This window comes from Artemia sp. Qi Xiang Cuo, chromosome 16 (assembly GCF_049724085.1).
Source record: "Artemia sp. Qi Xiang Cuo chromosome 16, ASM4972408v1, whole genome shotgun sequence".
Classification (NCBI taxonomy): Eukaryota; Metazoa; Arthropoda; class Branchiopoda; order Anostraca; family Artemiidae; genus Artemia; species Artemia sp. Qi Xiang Cuo.
In genome coordinates, this window is record NC_142809.1 from 17,513,060 (window position 1) to 17,535,392 (window position 22,333).

Below are 22,333 nucleotides of genomic sequence, written 5' to 3' on the forward strand. Positions count from 1 at the left end.
AATCAAAATCTTAACATTATTTGATTTATTAAAGTTATAAAAGTAAAAGCATTTATATTTTTTCAATAAAGTGCAAATTTTGTTCTGATTTTGTGAAGGCATAGGGGTTTTGCGCACAACTTATGTTAATTTCTGCTCGTTTTGAGTTTGACTCGGTTATTTATTGTAAAAAATTCATCAGCAGATAAAGAATTTATCTACTGATGATGGTCACTGTGTATGTAACCGAAATATCCAGAGATTTTGTTATTGTTTTTACTGTGTAATAAAAAAGACTGGTAAACTGTTATTTTTACGTCATGGAAAGGCAGTGCATTCTTCGAAAATACCTACGTGATGGGTTTCTTAAGGCAGGCTACGAAGATTTACTCTCACAGAGAAAAAAAAGATGAAAATTACTTGAAATAAAAGACACTTTAGATAAAACAGGCAGTAGTAGTAGTAGTAATAGTAATTTATTAAAAAAAACAGAAACAAAAATATTGGTAGCGCACCAAAAACGTTGCTTGCGAGGGTTTGCTACTAGTAAAAAGAAAAAAAAGAACACAAAAAAAACAACAAGTTCAATCTTTAAGAAGCAGGAGTGCGAAACCGTGTAACAAAAAAAAAATACTACATAAAAATTTAATACAAAATAAAACTACATAATATCATGAGGGGTTTCTTTTGTTCGGCATGAAGGTAGAGGACCAATAGACATACATGGAAATTGGGAGAATGAGTCTTAAGACGTCTTACCGTTTTACCTTCTTAATACGGTACTAGAAAATAAAATGATCCAAAAATAGAGGTAGGAGCTAAAGAAATCTACTAACAAACGCTTGCTCATAATCTATAAATCTGAGGACCGAAAGTGTTTGATAATTCAGGCACTATTGCTCAAATAATTATTGTACAATCCTCTTCTCCTCTCTATTTAACACAAAGTTTTTTCACTAATAGTCCTAGCTGCGTTCATAATTTTCTTCCCTAAGACACCATTAGCAACTGCACAAATTGTTTTATTAAAAGTTTTCCATCCATCTTCTACATAGTCAAATTTTAAACTCTTTAGTTTTATATTCAGCTGTTCCTGGAAAGTTTCTCTCAAATTCCCTCCTGGAGTCTACCAACATCATAATTTCCTTGGAGGTAGTTGCCCTTCCAAAATTTCAGCTTTAAATTAACCCTACACACTACTAGATGGTAATCTTTACTTTTAACATCAATAGCAGCACTCATATACACCCTAATATCTTGTATTGATCCTGCCAATCTTCCGTTTACAATAACATAATCAATAACGTTTGCTGTCTTACAAAAACGTGAATACTGTTTTAACTTCTGAGCCATTTTATGACCAAACACTATATTGGTTATAACTAAATTGTTATACCTGTAAAATTGCATTTGCCTGTAGCCATTACTGTTTTCCTTTTCTACACCAAATTTACCTAGCCTAGGCTACCAATTATACTTATTTCTACCGACCTGGTTATTAAAATCTCCTAACAAAAACACCATATTTCTACTTGGGACCCTGTTTATTTACTCCTGTAACTGTTAGTAAAATTCATCTGAGTCATCAGTATCTCCGTCAGTCGGTTCTTTAGGGGCAAATTCTACTATAGGGGATACCCTGAACTTTCTAGGCACAAAATGAGCTATTACTATTCTATTATTAATATCTTCCGAGCCCAAACAAGACTTAAAAGAATAGGCCCAGTTCAAAACATCTAATTCGTCAGTCAAGATGTCGATACGATATTTGTTCTTTACGTCGTAACATTGAAACTTTCAATTTTCAATGTTAGGAAAAAAGAGCGTTGGAGGGGGTTTACTTGCCTTCCAATCTTTTTGGTAACTTAAAAAGGGTATTAGAACTTTTGATTTCCAATCCAGTTAGCTTCTTTTCCTTTCTTATAAAACAATTGGTTTGATATAATTACTCCTGGAAAAAAATTAAATAAACATGCATGTGTTATCTTTTTCTGGCAAAAAATTCAAAATTCCACATTTTTGTAGATATAAGCTTTCAACCTCTACAGCAAGGTTTTCAAATATGCCTAGTCTGGTAGTGTGATTTTCACTAATATGGCTTAAATTTTTTAGGGTGTTTTTCCCCTTTTAAAAAAATAAGGTATATTTTTTCAGACTCATTTTTTTTATGGACAACATTAAACTTAATGAATTTTTGTCTTTGGAATCACCATAAAAAACCAATTTATTTATTGTTTGTATTTTTTATAAAAGGTTTTTAGAGTTTTGGTATATGTCCAGCCGGAGTTACTGCTTACTTGCAGTTCGTTATTACGAACTGTTGGGTGACATCATCTATGCAATAAGCATAATGCTATAAGTAGTAAATGGCTCTCAATATAAAATGACGTCATCTGTGCTATAAATCACATGCCAGATTCTGAGTTGGAATAGTTTGTTACAAAAACTGTGACGATAAGTTTAGAAAAATATTTTAACCGCTTGTGCACTGTTGCCCGTACTAGAGGGAGATCTGTTTATGTCGGACGATGAAAGTAATATGGAGTTTATTGGGGAGAGAGTGAATTTATACCCCAGTGATAAAGACTCTAAAATGAAAGTTGGAAAAACGATTGGTTTCTCTATGGTTACCAGTCCTATGTCTACCAACGATGGAAGAGAAGAAATAAAATCAATAAAAAGAGGAAGGAAGTCTCTTAAACTGACATCAGTTCGTGCAATCACTAAAGCAAAAGTCAATAAAGAGCAAGTGGAAATCTTTCCAGTGACACCAATTCGTGGAAGTACAAAAGACAAAGTGGATAATGCGAAAGTTCACGGAAAAGACAAGAAAACTGCCATCCTTGTTTTATAAAACCACGCCCGACTCTATAGTTGTTAGACCAAGAGTTGTAGAAAATCGTCCATGGGTGAGAAAACCTACTAGGCCATTGAATCCAGGAATGTATTCAAAATTGGTCGCAAAATGGCGTGAATTGATATTCATATTGAAGCTCAAAAGATAACATTTAGAATTTGTCAATAGAAGAAGTTGATGATATGAGTGAACACTTTCGAATTTTGTAGTGTCTAAATTATCGTTGTTTAAATTAATAAAGAGAAATATATATATATTGACTTTACTTTAAGAAAAACAAGAAGCCGACTAAATTGTCAATTATTTTACCCCTTTAACAAGCATTACCTCCATTGACTGCAAGTCAGGCATTTTGTGCTAAGAAGCTATTAAAGAGTGACTCGGGTTAATAGTAAAGAGTTATTTTGTATTCTTATATCTCTGTACCTCTCCCCCCTTCTGGCAATGTTTGTACCTGGGTAGACGTAAAAGTGGATTAGCCACTTTTGGAATAATATCGGTTAATAGCACCTTCGTCTTAAAAACACACAAAGAAGAAATCTTCTGAATTTTAGAATATTTAGGAACCAAGGAATTTCTTTTGCTGGGAAAATACTGGAGGCATATTAATTATACCGAAGATGTCTCTGGAATCGTTGAAGCAAAATATATTAAAAAAAGAAAAAATAGAAATTAGTTTAGATTTCGACGTGAGCTTGGTAAGAGTTTTGGTTTAAAGATATGCAACGATTAAATTAGTTATAAGTTACACACCCGAACTTACAAGTCTGGGATTATTTGTCAGGGATCTAACAAGGGAGAAAACAGCCACAAAGAGTATTTTGTCTTGATGCAATTTGCCCCATCAAATTCATCACATCAGAGAACCATATTACAGAAGTCTCTACCCTGTATCGACCAAAATGAAAGTTTTGTAGTTTTAAAAAATACAGAAAGATGTTTTAAATACTATCAAGAATGATATCAAGTTCATTGATATCAAATAATTCGTTGATATCAAATAAGTTCATTGATATCAAATGATGATATCAAATAATTCGTTGATATCAAATAAGTTCATTGATATCAAATGATGATATCAAATAATTCGTTGATGATGGATACTGATTGAGATAGAAGACTAAAGATTGCTTAAAAAAAAGGCTTCTGTGTTTTCTTGGGCTCTCTATTTTACGGTGTTCCGAAGAGGTGGTTGTGAGCTAGAGGTTGTTTAACTTGTACGTAAATTCTCCACTGGTTATACAAAATAAAAGAAACTTCAAAATATCTATTGTTTCTGTACTTTACAAATTATATTCTAGCCTTTAAGGGTTTACAGAAGATCACAGCCTCATTTTCTTTTTTAATACACTTCACATGTTTTCAAACTTTGGAAGGGCTCATTTGATTACAAACTGAAACATCTAGTGCCTTTTTAAAAAGTCAAAAGGGACTGGAGGGTAAACAGTTCTCCTTCTATGCGCCTTGTCATGATTCTATCTTATGCTTATTTCTACCGATCTGGGTGTTAAAATCTCCTAATAAAAACACCATATTTCTACTTGGGACCCTTTTTATTTGCTCCTGTAACTGTTAGTAAGATTCACCTGAGTCATCAGAATCTCCGTCAGTCGGTTCTTTAGGGGCAAATTCTACTATAGGGGATACCCTGAACTTTCTAGGCACAAAATGAGCTATTACTATTCTATTATTAATATTAATTTAAAAAACTTTTTCCACAAAATAAGTTTTTCAAAGAAAAGTAAAGAACTCCATTAAACAAATAATGAGCAAAAATAAAATAATCTACCAAGCGTAAAACTATCACAAATCAGCATCGATAAATAAATGAAACCCAAAATGAACAGAAATTACTATAATTAACTGAGTCAAACTCAAAACGAGCAGAAATTAACATAAGTTGGACGCAAAACCCCTATGCCTTCCCAAGGCCAGAACAAAATTGCACTTTACTGAAAAAATACAAATGAATGTGCACTGTCAGTTTAATATACATATACTGATATTTATTAATCAAAATGTTAATACTATTTGATTTATTAAAGTTATGTTAACTTTTGTTAAACTTATGTTAACATAAGTTGGGCTCAAAAGCTCTAAATCGTCCCTTAGCTGGAACAAAATTTGTGATTAGCTGAAAAAAATCTAATGTTCTTGCTTTTACGACTCTAATACAGCAAATAATATTAACATATTGATTGCGTGACTCCAGTATGTTTAAATATATCTGAAAATGCTTATTCATTTGTATTTTTTCAGTAAAGTGCAGATTTTGTTCTGGCCTTGGGAAGGCATAGGGGTTTTGCGCCTAACTTATATTAATTTCTGCTTGTTTTGAGTTTGACTCGGTTAATTATTGTAATTTCTGTTCGTTTTGGTTTTTTTTTTATTATCGATGCTGATTTGTGGGAGTTTCACGCTTGGTAGATTATTTTATTTTATTTTTGCTCATTTTTTGTTTAATGGAGTTCTTTACTTTTCTTTGAAAAACTCTTTTTGTGGAAAAAGTTTTAAAAATTAATATATAAAAGAAAAGAGACTTATAATAACATGCAACCATTAAAACTAAAATGAAAATCTTTTAAACGTTCCCAGCATCCGTACTTCAGCGAAGATCAACCAGGACTGATAAATAAAGTGAGGTGAAACTATTGAGGTGAAGCCATGTTTTGAAAATCCTAGCCACAAAATAATTTTTGAGAATCCGCCCTTATTAGCAATGATCTAGGCATAAAACAGGTTGTTCGAGAAACAATTGAAATCAGACTTAAGAAAAATAATAATATTTCCTTAAATAGGGATTTGGGGGAATATTTACTAAATGCTCAATGCACAAATTTAATTAAAAAAAAAATTCTACAAAATATATTAAAAAACCAGTGGACAGTAAAACAGTAACACAGAACCAATTACAAAAAGAAACGTTCCCAGAATCCTTACTTCAGTGAAGTTCAACCAGAACTGACGAATAAAGTGAGGTGAAGCCATGTTTTTGAAAACCCTAGCCACAAAATACTTTTTGAGATTCCGCCCTTATTAGCAATGATCTAGGCATAAAACAGGTTGTTCAAGAAGCAATTGAAATCAGACTTAAGATAAATAATAATATTTCCTTAAATAGGGGTTTGGGGGAATTTACTATATGTTCTATGCACAAATTCATTAAAAAAAGATTTTACCATATATATTAGAAAACCAGTTGACAGTAACACAGAACCAATTACAGAAAGACCTTCGAGGTTAGCTGCCAAAAAGGCAAGATTAGCAGTGAAAGCGTGATTTGAATTATTTTTCTTTCTCTTCAATGAATTGCCTTGTTTCAACTCACTTTATTTATCAGTCCTGGTTGGACTTAGCTGAGGTATGGATGCTGGGACTATTTTAAAAATTTTCATTTCTGTTTTAACTATCGTATTTTAATATGAGTCTCATTTCTTTTATATATTTATGTTTTTCTGAGAACAGCCATTGAACATAAGGCCGAAATATTCATTTAAATTAGAATTCCACTGTGTTGCGAAAATAATTCCCTATTGTTCTTCTCGTTGTTGATATTTAAAATATTCTAATCTTCGTTCGAAAACTTTTCTTCCTATTCTTCCAAACTTTTATCAATAGTGAAAAAGCACCCTGAGCCTTGGCTATTCTACTTTTAACGTCTTCACTGCTCTCACTGTTTTTACTAATAATTCTACCAAGGTAAGTGAAGCTATCCACTTGATCAATCTTTTCGTTACCCAACGTCACCTTTTCATCTTCGCTTATTCGTAGACTTAACGACATAGACTTCTTAACATTAATTTTCAAACCTATTCTAGCACCATGAACTTGACATTTGAAACAGGGTCCGTTGGGAGCAAGCAAACTCTTTATTTTAAAATCAAGGTTTTTTAGGCTGTGCAATTCGTATTTTTTTTTTTTTTAAGCTGGAGAACTGTTAAGATTATTTGTCTTTTACTTATCTGCCTAAATCCAACGAATTACCATTTTTAATTCTAAAGAGGCATTAGAATTAGGCTTTAGTGTTCTTTGGGGGAGCTATTTCTCTAAACAGGACTTGAAGTAAAAAAGATCCATAGTAGCCGAATTGTGTTGCTTGATTTTGGTATAGGCCTACAGACAGTATAAGGTCTTTCATGAATATAATATATATATATATATATATATATATATATATATATATATATATATATATATATATATATATATATATATATATATATATATATATATATATATATATATATATATATATATAGTCTCATAATTAGCATCATTGTCTCAGGCATATTAAAAGCAGCAACTTAAATTTGTTGGATTTTATTGCGTGGTTTATTTTGTTTTTGTTCATATATATATATATATATATATATATATATATATATATATATATATATATATATATATATATATATATATATATATATATATATATATATATATATATATATATATATATATATATATATATGTTAGAGGCTTATAGGTAGTCTTTCAGTTAGTGGCAAGATTCTTAAACTATTTTGTCTTTTTCGTAAATAACGACAAAAACGTTGTTTGACCCCACTTTCCACGGCTACTGGGAACGAAATGTTAAAATCGTTACACCGTGTTCTATCGATGAAGGATTACAGATTGTATTGTGCTTTTCGACCATCTATTGTGAGCCAAAACGAGAAGCCGATCGTCCCTTAATGGGGCGGGAAAAAGTCACAAGGAAGGGATTGAAGGAAATATAAACTTCATAAGTGGGGCAAAAATCAAAATATGGGACAAAAAAAACGCATAAAAAATTTGTTTATATGCATTTTTGTTACGTTTTTTCGAGTCGCACAAATTTTTTTTTTGGGGGGGGGGACCGCAACCTTTCCCCTAGACACGGCCTGGTCTTGTTTTCACGGACAAGGGATTTCAAATCTAGCGTACTAACCGCTCTTGACTAAGATGGTTTTTGTAAAAAGGGTTTAGTATAAATAGAGATGAAGGAGGATACAGGATTAATCCTATTTATAAAAAAAAAATAATTGAAAATCTAGCCAGAGTCCTCGTATTTTTAAAAGTGAAGAAATTAAGGCCTTACTAAATAAAGGTCGAAGTGAAATTAACTTCACGGTCGAAATATCTTTGCCTTTTAAAAACCTGAGCCTCTAGACAAAACTGCGAACGACCTAAACCTAGTATTAGTTGTATAGTCACTTTATCTTCTCCCACTAGAAAAGGTCTTAGCCACCCCAAAGTTCAATCCAGAAGATATTCCCCAATATAACACCAACAGATATAACTAGGAAAATACCAAAACTGAAAAGAAAAAGCATTTTCCAAGAAAGTGCGAGCCCCCCCCCTCCCTAATGGACGTTAGTAACAATGCACCTTTGTCTAGTGATGTCGCTTCTGTCTGGTGATGCTATATGCTGAATTTGCGCACAGTAATGACGTTAGGTATCTTTTATTGTTGGTTTTCTTGCTTTTAAGTTGGAGTTGTATCACAGGACGAGAAAAAAAACACGAAAATAAGAAAAACGAGGACATTTACAGCCTGTGAAAATGAAAGCCAGACCTGCTAAGCGATTACCTTTAAAAGGCATTCAATATAATAAACCCAGATTTAATTACGTAAATTCCCCTTCAGTATTAGATTTTTTACAGTTACCATTTCGCCGTTACAGGGAAAGGGCTTATTTGTTTTAGTGGAATACATCTTGTCATGCCTAGCCGGTATGGTCTCAGGAATTATTTACGAGTTTCTTCTTTATTCTACTTTCTCATTTTGCCAAACTCCAAAACTATTTTTTTTGTTTTTCAGCAATGAAAAGTTTTGTACATTTGTTATTTGCTGGTCTACTAAAGGTTTAAAGCAAGAATTTGGCATTTCGTTGTGACTAGATCCAAAATACCTTCAATTCGCCACTAATCCCTATTCTAATCTATAACCCCTAACAATTATTCTCTATTTCTGCCATTATAACAAAAAAAATGATGGTACTAATAATCAACGATTTGATTTCTGCGTGCTAACAGGAACAGCGGAACATGGTTTCTTATGCTAATCAGTTCCGAATCGTGTTTAGTTACGCAGATGGCATTCAAGAAACACGCTTTGCCGCCTGTATTCTTTACCGAAGGTATTACTAGCGTTTTCTCGTGATGTTAGATTACGATCCGTTTTGGTGAAGTTCTGCTGATCAGAAAGTATTTTTGCTCTCAGCAACGGGTCAGTGTTGAAAGAACTATGCAAAATTTTAAGTCCTTTTAATTTTGAAAAATTAAATAGAGTGTGTAGAGCGTCTATCACTGCTAATTAGTGTGTGTAATTGTCGGGGTCACAAGAAACCGCCTGACTCATGCCTCTGATACTAATGGATAGCAAAAAGAACTGAAAAGAAACAGTCAAAAAATTTTATTACCAGAGGATTCCACCTTTGCTCTATTGATGAACCCATCAACTTCTTTGGCTCTATGACCAAAACCTGTGCAATGAACTCATTTCAGTTCTTTTTATTCTAATCCTGAGTATCTTAGAATATAGAGGAGAGGGATTTCCTACCAAATTTGATCCTAATGACCCTCTCTTTCCTGAAATTAGAAATTTCAGACTTGAAGAGTACTTCTGTCAAATTTTGTTCCCTCTACCCCTCTTCCATCCCCGTTTTGGCCTAGTCTCTATTAAATATTTATATTAACTTCAAGGACCAAGGACAATGAAAAGGAAATTGGATTTTTTGAATTGACTAACTGGAAACTTACACAACCATACATGTCTTAACAACTACGGGAAAGTCGAGAATTTAATTTCTAGCTAAAATGAACTTCAAATACAATTCTGCACTTTTTGGTAGCAGGGGGTGCCAAATTAAAAAAAAAAACGAAAGAAACCTGACCGAAAAATAAGCAAAAACATGACACCAGACAGCCTAAGACTCCTTTGAAGGTTTGTTTGTCTTTGGGAATCAACAGATTGTTAATGTTTGATTTTGAAGACGAAAAGCGTTGTCAATTTTAACTAATTAGTATTGCTTATCTATATTTATGGTTTAATGTGGCAACACCGAGCATAATTTGGTACTGCCATAAAATCTTCATAATTTGAAACAGCCAAACGAGAAATATTTCAATTTTGCCGTTCTCAGATATGAATAGAGCTAAGATGTGTTCAGGGGAGGGGGGCAACAAATTTTTATTTTAATGTTCTATCTACCCTAATCTTCTTTTCTTTTTCAGGCTATTTCTGCCAAAGAAGAAAGTTCATTTTTGAGGAATAAGGCAGCCCAAGTTTTCTCTTTGGTATTCATTGTTGATTTCCCGCAAAGATGGCAAAGCTTTCTAGTTGATTTCTTGCAAACTTTGAAGTTAGGTCCAAAGGCTGTGGATTTTTACCTGAGAGTGCTCAAAGCAATTGATTCTGAGGTATGTCTTTCTTCTTTCCATATTCTTTTTCAGTTGTCTGAAAAACATTGAATGATTTGATGTTTTGAAATGGATGATTTGATATGTTTCTGTGTTTATGTGTTCTACTTTCTAATGGATGATTTTAAATGTTTTCTGTGTTTCAACCTCTGCAAAGTTTTTTTTTATTTCAATTGTTTTTGTTTCTTCTGTTCTATATACTTTGGCTTCATGCAATAGTTAGGATAGTTTTATTCTCGGCATTGATGTTTTCTTTAGAAAATAGATTGAATTCAAGGACTAGTTGAAAAGAAACTATTACTACTGGACATGCCTGAAACATTAGAATTTCCCAGATTTTATTTGTATTATTAACGTTTAACCTAAGGAATTATATCAGATCTGTTACTAAACTAATTTAACTTCACATTGACTGTGCATGCAAAAATTGTTAGGAGACAGCACGGTTAACTAAAACGAGGCAGATTTATGGACCATTCGAAGCCAAATAACTAAATTTAAACTAAAAGAATTAATTTATTTTCTTTTTATAAATTATATATATACATATATATAAAATATATATATATATATATATATATATATATATATATATATATATATATATATATATATATATATATATATATATATATATATATACTACAGTTACTTTATTTGTATATATTTACTTATATTATATATAATATACTTCTCAATAATAAGTGTTTTACGGTATAAAGTGGGAATGTACAGTAAAATTATGCAATATCTAAAATAAGCAATACGGATCTGGCGCAAATCATTCTTATTCAATAACGAATACATTCTACTTAAAAACAAGACAGAATGGTCACAATATGTGGAATACATTTTAGCTAAAGCTCGGCGTGAATATTTTCCATTGTTAGGTACAATTGTCGCATATCCGATCTTCAACTTTTCTTTAGCATCTCTCAGAACTTGAAGTTGCAAAGAAGTGAGTGTAGAACTACTACTAATTCCTAACCATAGTAAACTCGTAACATTGCGAATTACCGAGGATCCACAGGACAAATTATGAGCTGATGATTTGGGATTGAAAACTAAATATTCGCATTTATCAAAATTCACAGACCAACATCCCAAACATCATAGAAATACGTTGCACAGATAATGCAAAAATAGACTTGGTTCGGCTTAAAACTAGCAGGTCGTCCGCATACGCAATATAAGACACATCAGATAAGTTATAAAAATACGAATGCTTGATTCCTAATAACACATTTTGAATGCAAGCATTAAATAGATAAGGTGATAGCAGTCCACCCTGTCATACTTCAGATTGAACTGGTATATTACCGTAATCCCCTGTACCAAATTTTAAACGAAGAAACGAATTGCTATACCAAAATTTAAGTGCATGTGTGACGGAAGGGTTCACTCCAAACTCTGACAAAGAATGCCACATTTGTGCATGACAAATACTATCGAAGGCATTAGACAAATCCAAAGCGCAAATATGTAATTCATAACCTTTAGACTGGGCATCATAAAGAGTTGAAGCTAAGACCTTATGCGCATGTTGGCACCCAATACGGGGTTGAAATTCAAATTGGTTTGAGTCTTTCGCAGTTCGCTCAATAATGTATGGGAGCAGAACATATAAAAAACCTTACTAATATTGGAAGCAACAGTGGTGGGCCTATATGAGCTGCAATCAAAAGGGTATCTTCCGCGTTTAAAAATCGAAGTTACCGTTCCGCAAAGGAAGGAATCAGGCACCATTGACAAAGATAAACAGAACTGGAAAAGTAACTGGAGCTGAGTGACTAGTGCCGGACAATCACAACGTAAATGGTGAGCGGTATCCCATCAAGATCACTCGATTTAGACTTAAGTTTAAGCATACAATTAACAATACTTTTAGTTGATACAGGAATAACATGACGTTGCAGAACTTTAAGTGGCACAAATTTAGAAACTAAGCACTGAAAATGATAATAAACACTACTCAATTAAAAAAAAAAAAAAAATTTTTATAATACCTAAGCCGAGACGAATCTGGGATAACATCACTGGTCCCTAATGAATTAAATTTAGACGCATTAATAACTTCTTTCCATTATACTGCACTTTTAGGGAACTCAGCACCATTGTATCGAACCAAACGAAGATACCGTTTAATTTTCGATTTTGTCTTACTTTTTATATCAAACACTTGGCCTCGCAAGGGACGCCCAGACACAATCCAGATGCAAAGCCAGAATTTAGCACGATTTTTGACGCCTTTAAGACCTGGGTCTTCTTTCCAAATTAGACTTCGAGTTTTGAGTTTAACCCGGAGAAGGGGGACAGCCACATTCTCAGCTTGTTTCAGGCACTTAACTAAGTGAAGATAATAAAAATTCAGCTGCACTCTGGCTTGTGGCGAAAAAACACTCGTGCACAGTAGATTAAAAGGGATCTTGACGCAGGACAACAGAGCGGTTAGGGTAGAAATATATAAAGGCCAATTGGCTTTGCTCCACTCTCGTTTCATACACCATTTTCTGTTAGCAGCACAAAGATAATTAGATGGATCAGCGGTTAATGTCACAGTAAGGGAAAGGAGAAGGTGGTCAAAATCACGTTCGTCTTCGTCAACATTAACGACAGAACAGGGAACATCGGCGGAGCAGATACAATGACCCATACTGGTCACAGTACCACTATTATGAATATAACTGTAATTAAGAGCTTTGGGTACTATGCGGAAACCAAGTGGCAACGAATCTAAAACTAAGTTGGTACGAGTAGAGGAGCTATGAACATCACAATTGAAGTCACCTATCATTAGCCAACGATGCCCATACTTTTCATGATGTCAAAATCGTTCATTTTCTGATTTATTGAATAATCTTTGTCTTTGGTGCCATTTATGTTGAAAGAACACACAGAAAACGTTACTGTTCCAGTCAGTTCTTGTTCGAGGCACGCTTAGCTATGGCATTGCGGACTATGCGGCACTTTAGACTAAATGCAACATGGCCTTCACCACATAGCGCACATTTCGGTTCAGCCAAGCATGGTGCATCTTTTATCAATAAATGTGTACCGCTGAAGCGAGAACAGCGGGGAGGGCTGGTGAAATTTTCCTTTACATGATCAGGTGACTGACAATTATAACAGCAGTGGGGAGGACGGAGGCACTCAAATACTCGGAAAATTTCATTTTCTACCTTAAGTCCGAGACGAAGTGCATTTGAAAGCCCAGCAGCCTCGGAGAAAAATACTTTTAACAGTCAAGGAATGTCCGATGCGCTTAGCGTCAACGACTCCTTCACGCCCCAAGAACAAACTGACGTCAAAATCTAGCGGTATGCCTTTAACTAATCCAACGAGTTTACGCTTTTGAAGTTGTGCATCGCACTTTAGATCATAAGGTACGGCATCACAAAAGTTCTTTGCAACAACTGGGTCAATATGCACTATAAGTTTATTGCCCGACGGGTTAATAGAATGAATGGCTTGGTGTCACTTGATTTAATCAATGGCATCGCGGCGTTTCACAGGATTGTTAAGCTCGGGGAAATTCCAGAGATCACTATAGTAGTAGTGGATGTCTTTACAATTGGCTTAAATGAGGCACTGGGTAAGGAGGGAAAATTCAGATCATTAGATTTCACTTTTTCGTTTATCTATTTAAGGGTTCGGTCTAGGAAGCTAATCTTACAGACCAATCTGGAATAAGCTACTGCGGGGATAACCGGCACTTCAGTAGGTGAGATCATGACAAAAGTAGGCAGCAGGGAATTATCAGAGTCACATTGACGAAGCAAGTCCCAAATATCTTTCAAATTTCTATGCGAAGCTATGTCACCCTGCCGCTTTGGAACAGCTTTATTTGGATATGCTATTCCCCAAAACTCCGCTTTGGCATCTTTAATGCCTTTATGATCAAAAAATTCTAGTGCGTGATTAATTATCCTCACTTCATCGATTCCTTCACGAATATTTGATTTGAGAAAATTCAGAACTGGCGAATATGCGTATTCTACAAACATCTTGCTCATGTCACAGCAATAATAACGGCAATGCCAATTCAAAGTAAAAAACAGTCCATAAATATAGCCAGGACAAAATCCAACAAATCAGTTTTATACGCAAGACGAAAATATAAACTCTCTGGGAAAACAACTTCAGTAAAATTTTGTTATTTCATTTAATCAACTGGATCACTGAATTAATTGAGAGGATTATACTTTACCAAGCCAATTGTTTTTACGAAATGATATCCGATTTTTGAGAACTAAACAACACATTGAGAACTAAATTTTCACATTGAGAACTAAACAACAACTGACAAAAACTTTTATATATATAAAATATATATACTTTTTTTACTTACTCATAGTTTCTTCTCCTTCTATAAACAGTTTTACTGGATAATTATGCTGGAGCAAATTTGTCAGTTTTTTAATAGCGAAATTCGCTAAGTCAGGTTTACCCAAAACTTGCAGAGTCGGGTGCGTCCCTTTACTTACCCCCTCCCCCTGATAAGCAAATATGAAGCCCAAATTGCATATTTCTCGTGCATTTTCCCATACGTCACTCTTTTGTTTGAACTTAAATTGAAGCAACTTAGTCCACGAGTGACATAGTGCATAACGGAAGAGATCCCAGTGTAATGAACTTGAAGAATGTGTTTACGCATGAGTGTGAGTATAGAACTTGTGTCTAACATGAGTGTGAGGTTGAATTTGAGTGTGAGTAGAGGTGATATGTTTAAGAAGCTAGTGAAATTGGCTGTATAAATATTATTTAGTATCCAATAGCTAAATTGTTTTCATTGTTTTAGGGAAATAAACCTTACTTTTTGGTTAGGTAAGAATGAAGGATGACAGATTGCCGAAGATTTTTCTTTTCGGCCAACCGTCTAGGGCTAAACGGAAAGCAGGTCGTCCTCGTCTGGGATGGGAGGACGTCATAAAGAAAGCATTAAAGGAAATGGGAACTTCATGGGTGGGCGTAAAAAGGGAGGCTTTGAATAGATTGGGATGGAGGAGGAGCGTGCGTAGCTCTGTTGACCTCAGTCGGCTAGGTGCTGCTGTGAGTTGTTAGTAGTAGTAGTTATGGTTATGTATCCTAATAAACATAAAAATTGACCATCCAGCAGAATTTCCCATTAGTTACCTGTCTTTTGTTGAGATTTTGAGATTTGAAATTTGAAATGTCAAACTCTTATGTGTCAACTATAACCTCTGATTAAAATGGTGGAAAATATATAAAAAGAATTGTATTTCTAGGTTGTTGACCGTGAGATCCCTCATTCCAAAGAAGAAGCTGATAGGAACACTTTAATCAAGGACACGATTAGAGAAACATGTATTAATGACCTAGTGAATTCCTGGTATCACATTTGTGTAAGTAAAGAATAAAGCACAATAATTATTTATATTAATTATTTAACTATAAGTTAGTTAACAGTGCTTGTGTAAGATATTCACTTTCTTGTAAATACTGTCGGAAATTGTTTAGCAAGGTGCATTGACTATTTGCAATTCCTTAAATAATACATTTATTATATTATTTAATCATTTTAATTATTCAATATTTTAACTGATGTTTAATTATTTTACTATATGCCAGTCCCCATTTTTTTAAAGGTGGGGGGGGGGAGATATTCAGTTTCTAGTAAATACTATTAGAAATATTTTATTAAGCTGCATTGACTATTTGCAATTCCTTAAACAGGATATTGTGACGTGGCTTGTTAATTTACTTACAGTTGTGATCATAAATTTTATAAGAATATTTGTCATGACAATGATCATTCATTTTACTCTTTGAACTAAGTAATAAATAGCAAATTTACTCTACCTTTCAAAATAATTACACGTATCTTAGACTACACTGTCTTTCCATCTTCAATTAAGTCTTGAAAAAAAAAAAAAATCAGACCAAGAAATATATACAGTAAAACTTTCATTTGATTTTCTTCTGTTTTTACTAACAGTTTTCAATTAGAGCGATGTTTTTTTTTTTTTTTTTTTTTTTTTTTTTTTTTTTTCAAAGATGTACATACCGTGTACTCCAAATAACGCTATTTTAAGGAATTAACATGTGTGTTTTCTTCGTGGGCTGGATACATTTTATGTAGACATTATATATAAGAAATATATTCAGGAATTGTATTGGTAGTGCTTCTCCCCTTCCGTAAAAAGGATATTAAGTCAAATTTTAGTAGGATTTTGGAAAAGTAAACTGTTACAAGTTAAATTCTTGAAAAGAAAAAACGAACATTTTACCTTGATAATTCTTGTTGTTAATACCTGGATTAATATAGTACCTCCTTGACGTGGTACTAAGTACCGTCGACGCAATACATTTCGTTGCAGATTGTTTTTTGCATTTCAATCACGAAAATCTTGGGAGGCTGGGGTTTGGCAAAATGTGTTTTTGAATATGTTGGGGGGGGGGGGAGTTTGTCGGTTTTTCACTGAAAATACAAAATAGGTATTTTTAAAGGAGAAAACCCAAAATAAGGTATTTTCAAAATTTAAGGGGGAGAGGTATATTATATACAACCTCCCCCATCCCCTAATGACGGCACTACAGTGGACTGTTGCTATAAGTATTCTACCTTTTCATTGGTATTCTTAGCGACTTGGTGCAAATAATAAGAATTCAAGTTTTTTTTTGCATTTCTTAGCGAAACTTGGATGTTTTTGTATTTTTTTTATTTTTTAGGAGGGAGGGGTGGGATACTAAATATTCACTTATGATATCTACTTGGGGGTAGATGAAATTGGATTATAAGATTATTTTATATGAAAGTTATAAGTCTCCTAAGTGTGCCTTTTGGACGATGTATGCTTCTTGAGTTTCTGTGAACTGCAAGTCAATTTTTTATTTTTATTTAAAGTCAAACGAATTTTTTTGGAAGGGGGGGGGGGTCTTGGCTGGTGGTTTGGTGGCAGTATTATTTTGTATGGTGGTTTTAGATTTTCCAAACTTTTATGATGTGAAAATTAAACTTAGTCAAACTAAGTTTATTTATTTCATTTTTCTTATTTGTAAAGTCGGGGCTCCAGGTACTTGTAAGTATCTGATATGCCGCTATTCTTGTACCTTGTTCCACCATGAGGTAATAAGGAGTCGACTGAGATACTCTTAGGCCATATTCACAATAAGATTCTACTAATAGATTAAATAAAAAAATCAAGTTTTTTAACTGAAAGTAAAGAGCGACATTAAAACTTAAGACGAACAGAAATTATTCCGTATATGAAAGGGACTGTCCACTCCTCAACGCATCGTTCTTTACGTTAAAGTTAGACTCTTTGTCACAACTCTGTTTTTTAAAACAATAAAAAAACTTTTGCGTAAAGAGTGAGGCGTTGAGGAGGGGACAGCCCCTTTCATATACGGAATAATTTCTGTTCGTTTCAAGTTTTAATATCGCTACTTACTTTCAGTTTAAAAAAGCTTGTTTTTTTTATTTAATTGTTGAAAGGAGCTTCATATTTGTTGATTGAAAAAATTAAAAATAAAATTGAAAAAATTATTTCTTATTATTTTTCAGTTAATTAGTGTCATCCGATTGACATATTCTGATCAGCTATCTATTATTGTTGTTTGCGTTATGCTTGATTGATGAAAGATGTATAGCTGGAACACTTTTTAATATATTTCTTCTGAAAAAGAAATTGAATATTTATCTTTTAACTTTTTATGGAGATTAACAATGTTCTTTTGATATTTTGTAAATCTTTAATAGTGGACAAATATTTGGCATTCAGCCATGTGCCAAAGGAAAGAAGGCCAAAGCTACCAACAGTGCAGTAAGACTAAGAGGTAACTGAGAAAGAAGGATTGAAACTTCAAGAGAAACAAAAGGGGGGAGAGCTGATAACTCCCATCCAATAGGAATAAGAAATGGCGTTTTAGGCTGATTGCAAATATATAAACATTATTAAGTTTGATGCTACCCATCAAAAGCTACGAACCTGAGAAAATTGGCATTATTTCTGGAAAAGAGGAGAATACCCCCCAAAAGTCAAGGAATCTTAAAGAAAATCGTACCATCAGATTTAGTGTATCAGAGAAACCTACAGTAGAGTTTTCAAGCTCCCATCTGGAAAAATGTGGAATTTGTATTTTTGCCAGATGAAAAATCACGGATGCATGTTCATTTGTTGTTTATTGTTTCCTCAGTTGATTGCATATGTCATCCATCAAGATTGTCATATTGTCAAGTTTTAATATCGCTCCTTACTTTCAATTTAAAAAACTTGTTTTTTTTAAATTTAATTTCTGAACGTTTTTGAGTTAATGCAGCTTCGATTTTTGATCGCCCTACATGCATAATTAGAATACAATTTGTATATTAAGTGTATGGCTTTCTCGAAATTTTGTTCTGACGTAATTCACGAATTAAATTACGTAAAGAACTTCTATATTGGTGTGTGTTTATTGCGTATACTAGGGAGTTTACCCCTAGTCAATACCTCGCTCTTTACGCTAAAGTTCGAATTTTGTTCGAGTCACAAACCCCTGAATCACAAAGGCCGGTTAATTAGAATAGATAGCGCTTTTGAAAGTACTAAAAAAAACTATAGCGTAAAGGGCGAGGTATTGACGAGGGGACGAATCCCCTCATATACGTAATTATTTCTGTTCGTTTTAAGTTTTAATGTTACTCTTTACTTTCAGTTGAGAAAACTCGTTTTTATTTAATTTCTGATCGTTTTTAAATAATGCTAGAAAATCTGGTGCCCCCTTCATAGAAATGTTCCTTCCCCCAAGGAAACATCTTCCTTGGAAAGATCCTCCCCCCTAACCCCCACCTCCAACCCCATCCCCCAACCAGAAAAAAATCCCTCCTGAAACGTCTGTATATTTCCCAATAACCATTACTACATGTAAACAATGGGCAAAGTTCATAACTTGCAGCCCTTCCCCCGGGACCTGTGGGGGTTAGGTCATCCTCAAAGACATATTTATTAAATTTTCTACTATGCTGAACAAAATGGCTATCTCAAAGTTTTTTCGGGTGACTTAGGGAAAAAAATGAGCGGGGGAGGGGGCCAAATTGCCCTCCAATTTTTTGGTCACTTAAAAAGGGCACTACAAATTTTTAATTTCCGTTCAGATGGGCCCTCTAACGATATTCTAGGACTACTGAATTGATACGATTACCCCTGGAAAAAAAAAAAACACGCATCCGTGATCTTTCTTCTGGCAAAAAATACAAAATTCCACATTTTTGCAAATGGGAGCTTGAAACTTCTATGGTAGGGTTCTCTGATACGCTGAATCTGCTGGTGTTATTTTCATTAAACTTCTATGGCTTTTAGGGGTTGTTTCCCCTTTTTTTGAAAATCAGGCAAATTTTCTCAGGCGCGTGAATTTTGATGGGTAAGACGAAACTTAATGAAACTTATATATTTGAAATTAGCATAAAAACTGATTCTATTGATGTATCTATTGGTATCAAAATTCCTGTTTTTAGAATTTTGGTTACTATTTAGCCGGGTCGCTCCTTACTTACAGTTCGTTACCACGAACTGTTTGATGCTCAGTAGGTGCTAATTTGAGCCAATAAGATTTATCATCCATTCTTTTATTGGCTGAAAATCTCTCTAAAAAAAAAAAAAATTCATTAGCTCAAATTGGCACCAACTAAATCTCGGTATGAGTAAAATCCAAATGTGAATCGACCTTAGAATAAACATCCCAGGAAGATTGTTCCAAATCGATTTTTCCATTATCGAACGAAGCTGTTCTTCCAGTACTCAGTTATTAGCGTGTATGCAATTTTCTTATATTGATGATATAACCTACTAAAGGTACAGAAGACGGAGTATCACTAAAAAAGAAAAAACAAAAACAAAAAAACACATCGAACAAATTACAAAGACGAGAAACAAAACTCAATTATACACTGCACTGCAGGTACGTAACATATTTTACTTTTTAAACTCCCAACCCAGGTACTGAACAAACATAAGCAATATGATAATCGTTGCATCAAGCCTCAATTGGTAAACAATTAAACCAAATAATCATAAGTGAATTAGAAATATACAGTAGATAATCATATAAACTAGTCTAAATACTAGTCTTTTGACATTTTCAACCAGTGAATCTCCGCTGCCCCCCCCCCCCCCTCACTCACTCTTTACCTCATAGTTATTAATTTTAATGCCCATTTTGCAAATTTGGAGGTTTTTTATTTATGTTTGTTAGTCACCAACTAACTTAATTTTATGTTTTAATTCTACTTTATCCTCTTGTTAATTTTACGAGTTTTCTTTTTTTTTATTTTTTTTTTTTTTTTTTTTTTTTTTTTGAATTTTTGCATTTTTGCTGACTTGACATTGGCCTTATAATTTTATGAGTTTATTTTGTTTTTGTTTTTAACATTTTTACGTAATTGACATTGACCCTTTTATAATTTCCTGTTGTTTTTTGATTGTTTGTTTTTGTTGTTCTTTTTTCGCTTTATTTGACGCTAAAGTGCGAATTCGGCCCTTTTGGGCTTGTGATAGCCGTTTTTCAACAATTTATATTATCTTAAATATGACAAGAGACGGTAAAAACAATTAAACGACACTTTCGTCCGCTGGTCTTGAATTCAGATCACTCTCAACAAATGGTTCTGAATAATTAGATACCTCAGCTATTAAATAATTGAGTAATTAATGCATTGATTAAATAATTACTATTTACTTTATCTATATTGAACGTATTTACTTCGACGGTATTACTTTAACTTTATTTACCTTCGAACTAAAATTATGTTAGCTTATAGACAACCCTACTTGAATAAAAAGCTGCTATTTTTGTAGGTTTTATACGAGATGTCCGATTCCAACCTTGTCAGTGAATGCTTAGACGTTATTGGTGCGTACATATCGTGGATAGACATCTCGCTAATTGCTAATGAACGTTTTGTTACCTTATTTATTAGATTTATGAAGGATCAACGCTTGCGTGAGCCGGATTGTGATTGCCTCTGTGAGGTTGTAGCTAAAGGAATGGACTCGAGTGCTAAAGTCAAGCTTATTGAATCTCTTTATAGTTTACTGCATGGAGCTGGAGTGTTCGTAATTGACAATGAAGAGGACTCTGATTATTTATGCAAATTAGGGAAATTAATTAATACTATGGGTGTTCAATTGGCAGTGTCTTGGACTAAGTAAGTGCTATTCTTTTTAATACTTAATTTGACTACTCTTAGCAACCCAGAGACTTCTGAATTACGTTTTAAAAGATTAAAAAACTTAAAATTTCAGTTATTAATATGTATATTTTGTGTATCTTGTGTTTTTCTTCTCTTGTGAAGAAGCTTCTGGCTTATGTTTGCCAACATTAAAAAGCATAATTGTTCAAGGAATAAATTTTCCTGTCATTAAGATTGATATATTGAGCATCTGACTGGGGTTTCAAACTATTATTTGTATTTTTCAAATTTCTAGTATAGGAGTTGGGAATGACTACAGTACATATTCACAGAGGGTGGAACCGTTAGGAACCTTTTGTTATTTTCTCTAACAAAGAAACATCGGCAATATCTTTAAAACATTAAATTACTATGTTTAAAAGCGCTTATACTGCAATCCAAAAGTCTAAAATGTCTACATGTTAAATAAACATTTCACAAATGGTATACACATTATATATTGCTGAAAAATGATCCAAGAAATTTCAATCTGCATAATTGAAGGGCCTGAAGTGGTGCCCTTGTGGCCATTTGCGAAGAGCCTGAAGTGATCGAAGGGCCTGAAGTGGGTCTGAAGAACTGGAAACTCTTAGAACTTAAAATCGTCCTATCCTCAATATTGCTAGTGTAGACATATTGTATTTTTTCTATTCATGATCATTCACGGTCTATTTAGGGATGCATCCTAAATGATTAATTTTTGATGCTTAAAAGTCATAGAGGATATAATGTGACTTACCTCAGTCATGAATCCAAACAAACAACAAACTATCGCAAATAAGAGTGATCGTACCGCCCCTCATACCTCCGAAAGACGAAATTTTCCTTTGTGCTTTTCTGAAAGCAAAATGTTATATGTAGTTATTCCTTTTTAACTCATTTTCCTCAACTCACCTTCTTGTATTTTTTACTTTCGCCAGATAAAT

The 22,333-nt window shown here is 33.5% G+C and overlaps 1 protein-coding gene across 2 annotated transcripts in view; it reads left to right on the top strand.

Moving 5' to 3' along the window:
- Nucleotides 1-22,333, top strand: part of LOC148942638 (exportin-T-like) — a 108,532-nt gene that overhangs the window by 33,518 nt on the left and 52,681 nt on the right. For both annotated transcript variants that reach the window (XM_089102232.1, XM_089102231.1), the window contains exons 4-6: nucleotides 10,055-10,240; nucleotides 15,487-15,603; nucleotides 21,034-21,383. In XM_089102232.1, the coding sequence (XP_088958358.1) occupies nucleotides 10,055-10,240; nucleotides 15,487-15,603; nucleotides 21,034-21,383 (653 nt within the window). The remainder of the gene's footprint in view (nucleotides 1-10,054; nucleotides 10,241-15,486; nucleotides 15,604-21,033; nucleotides 21,384-22,333) is intronic.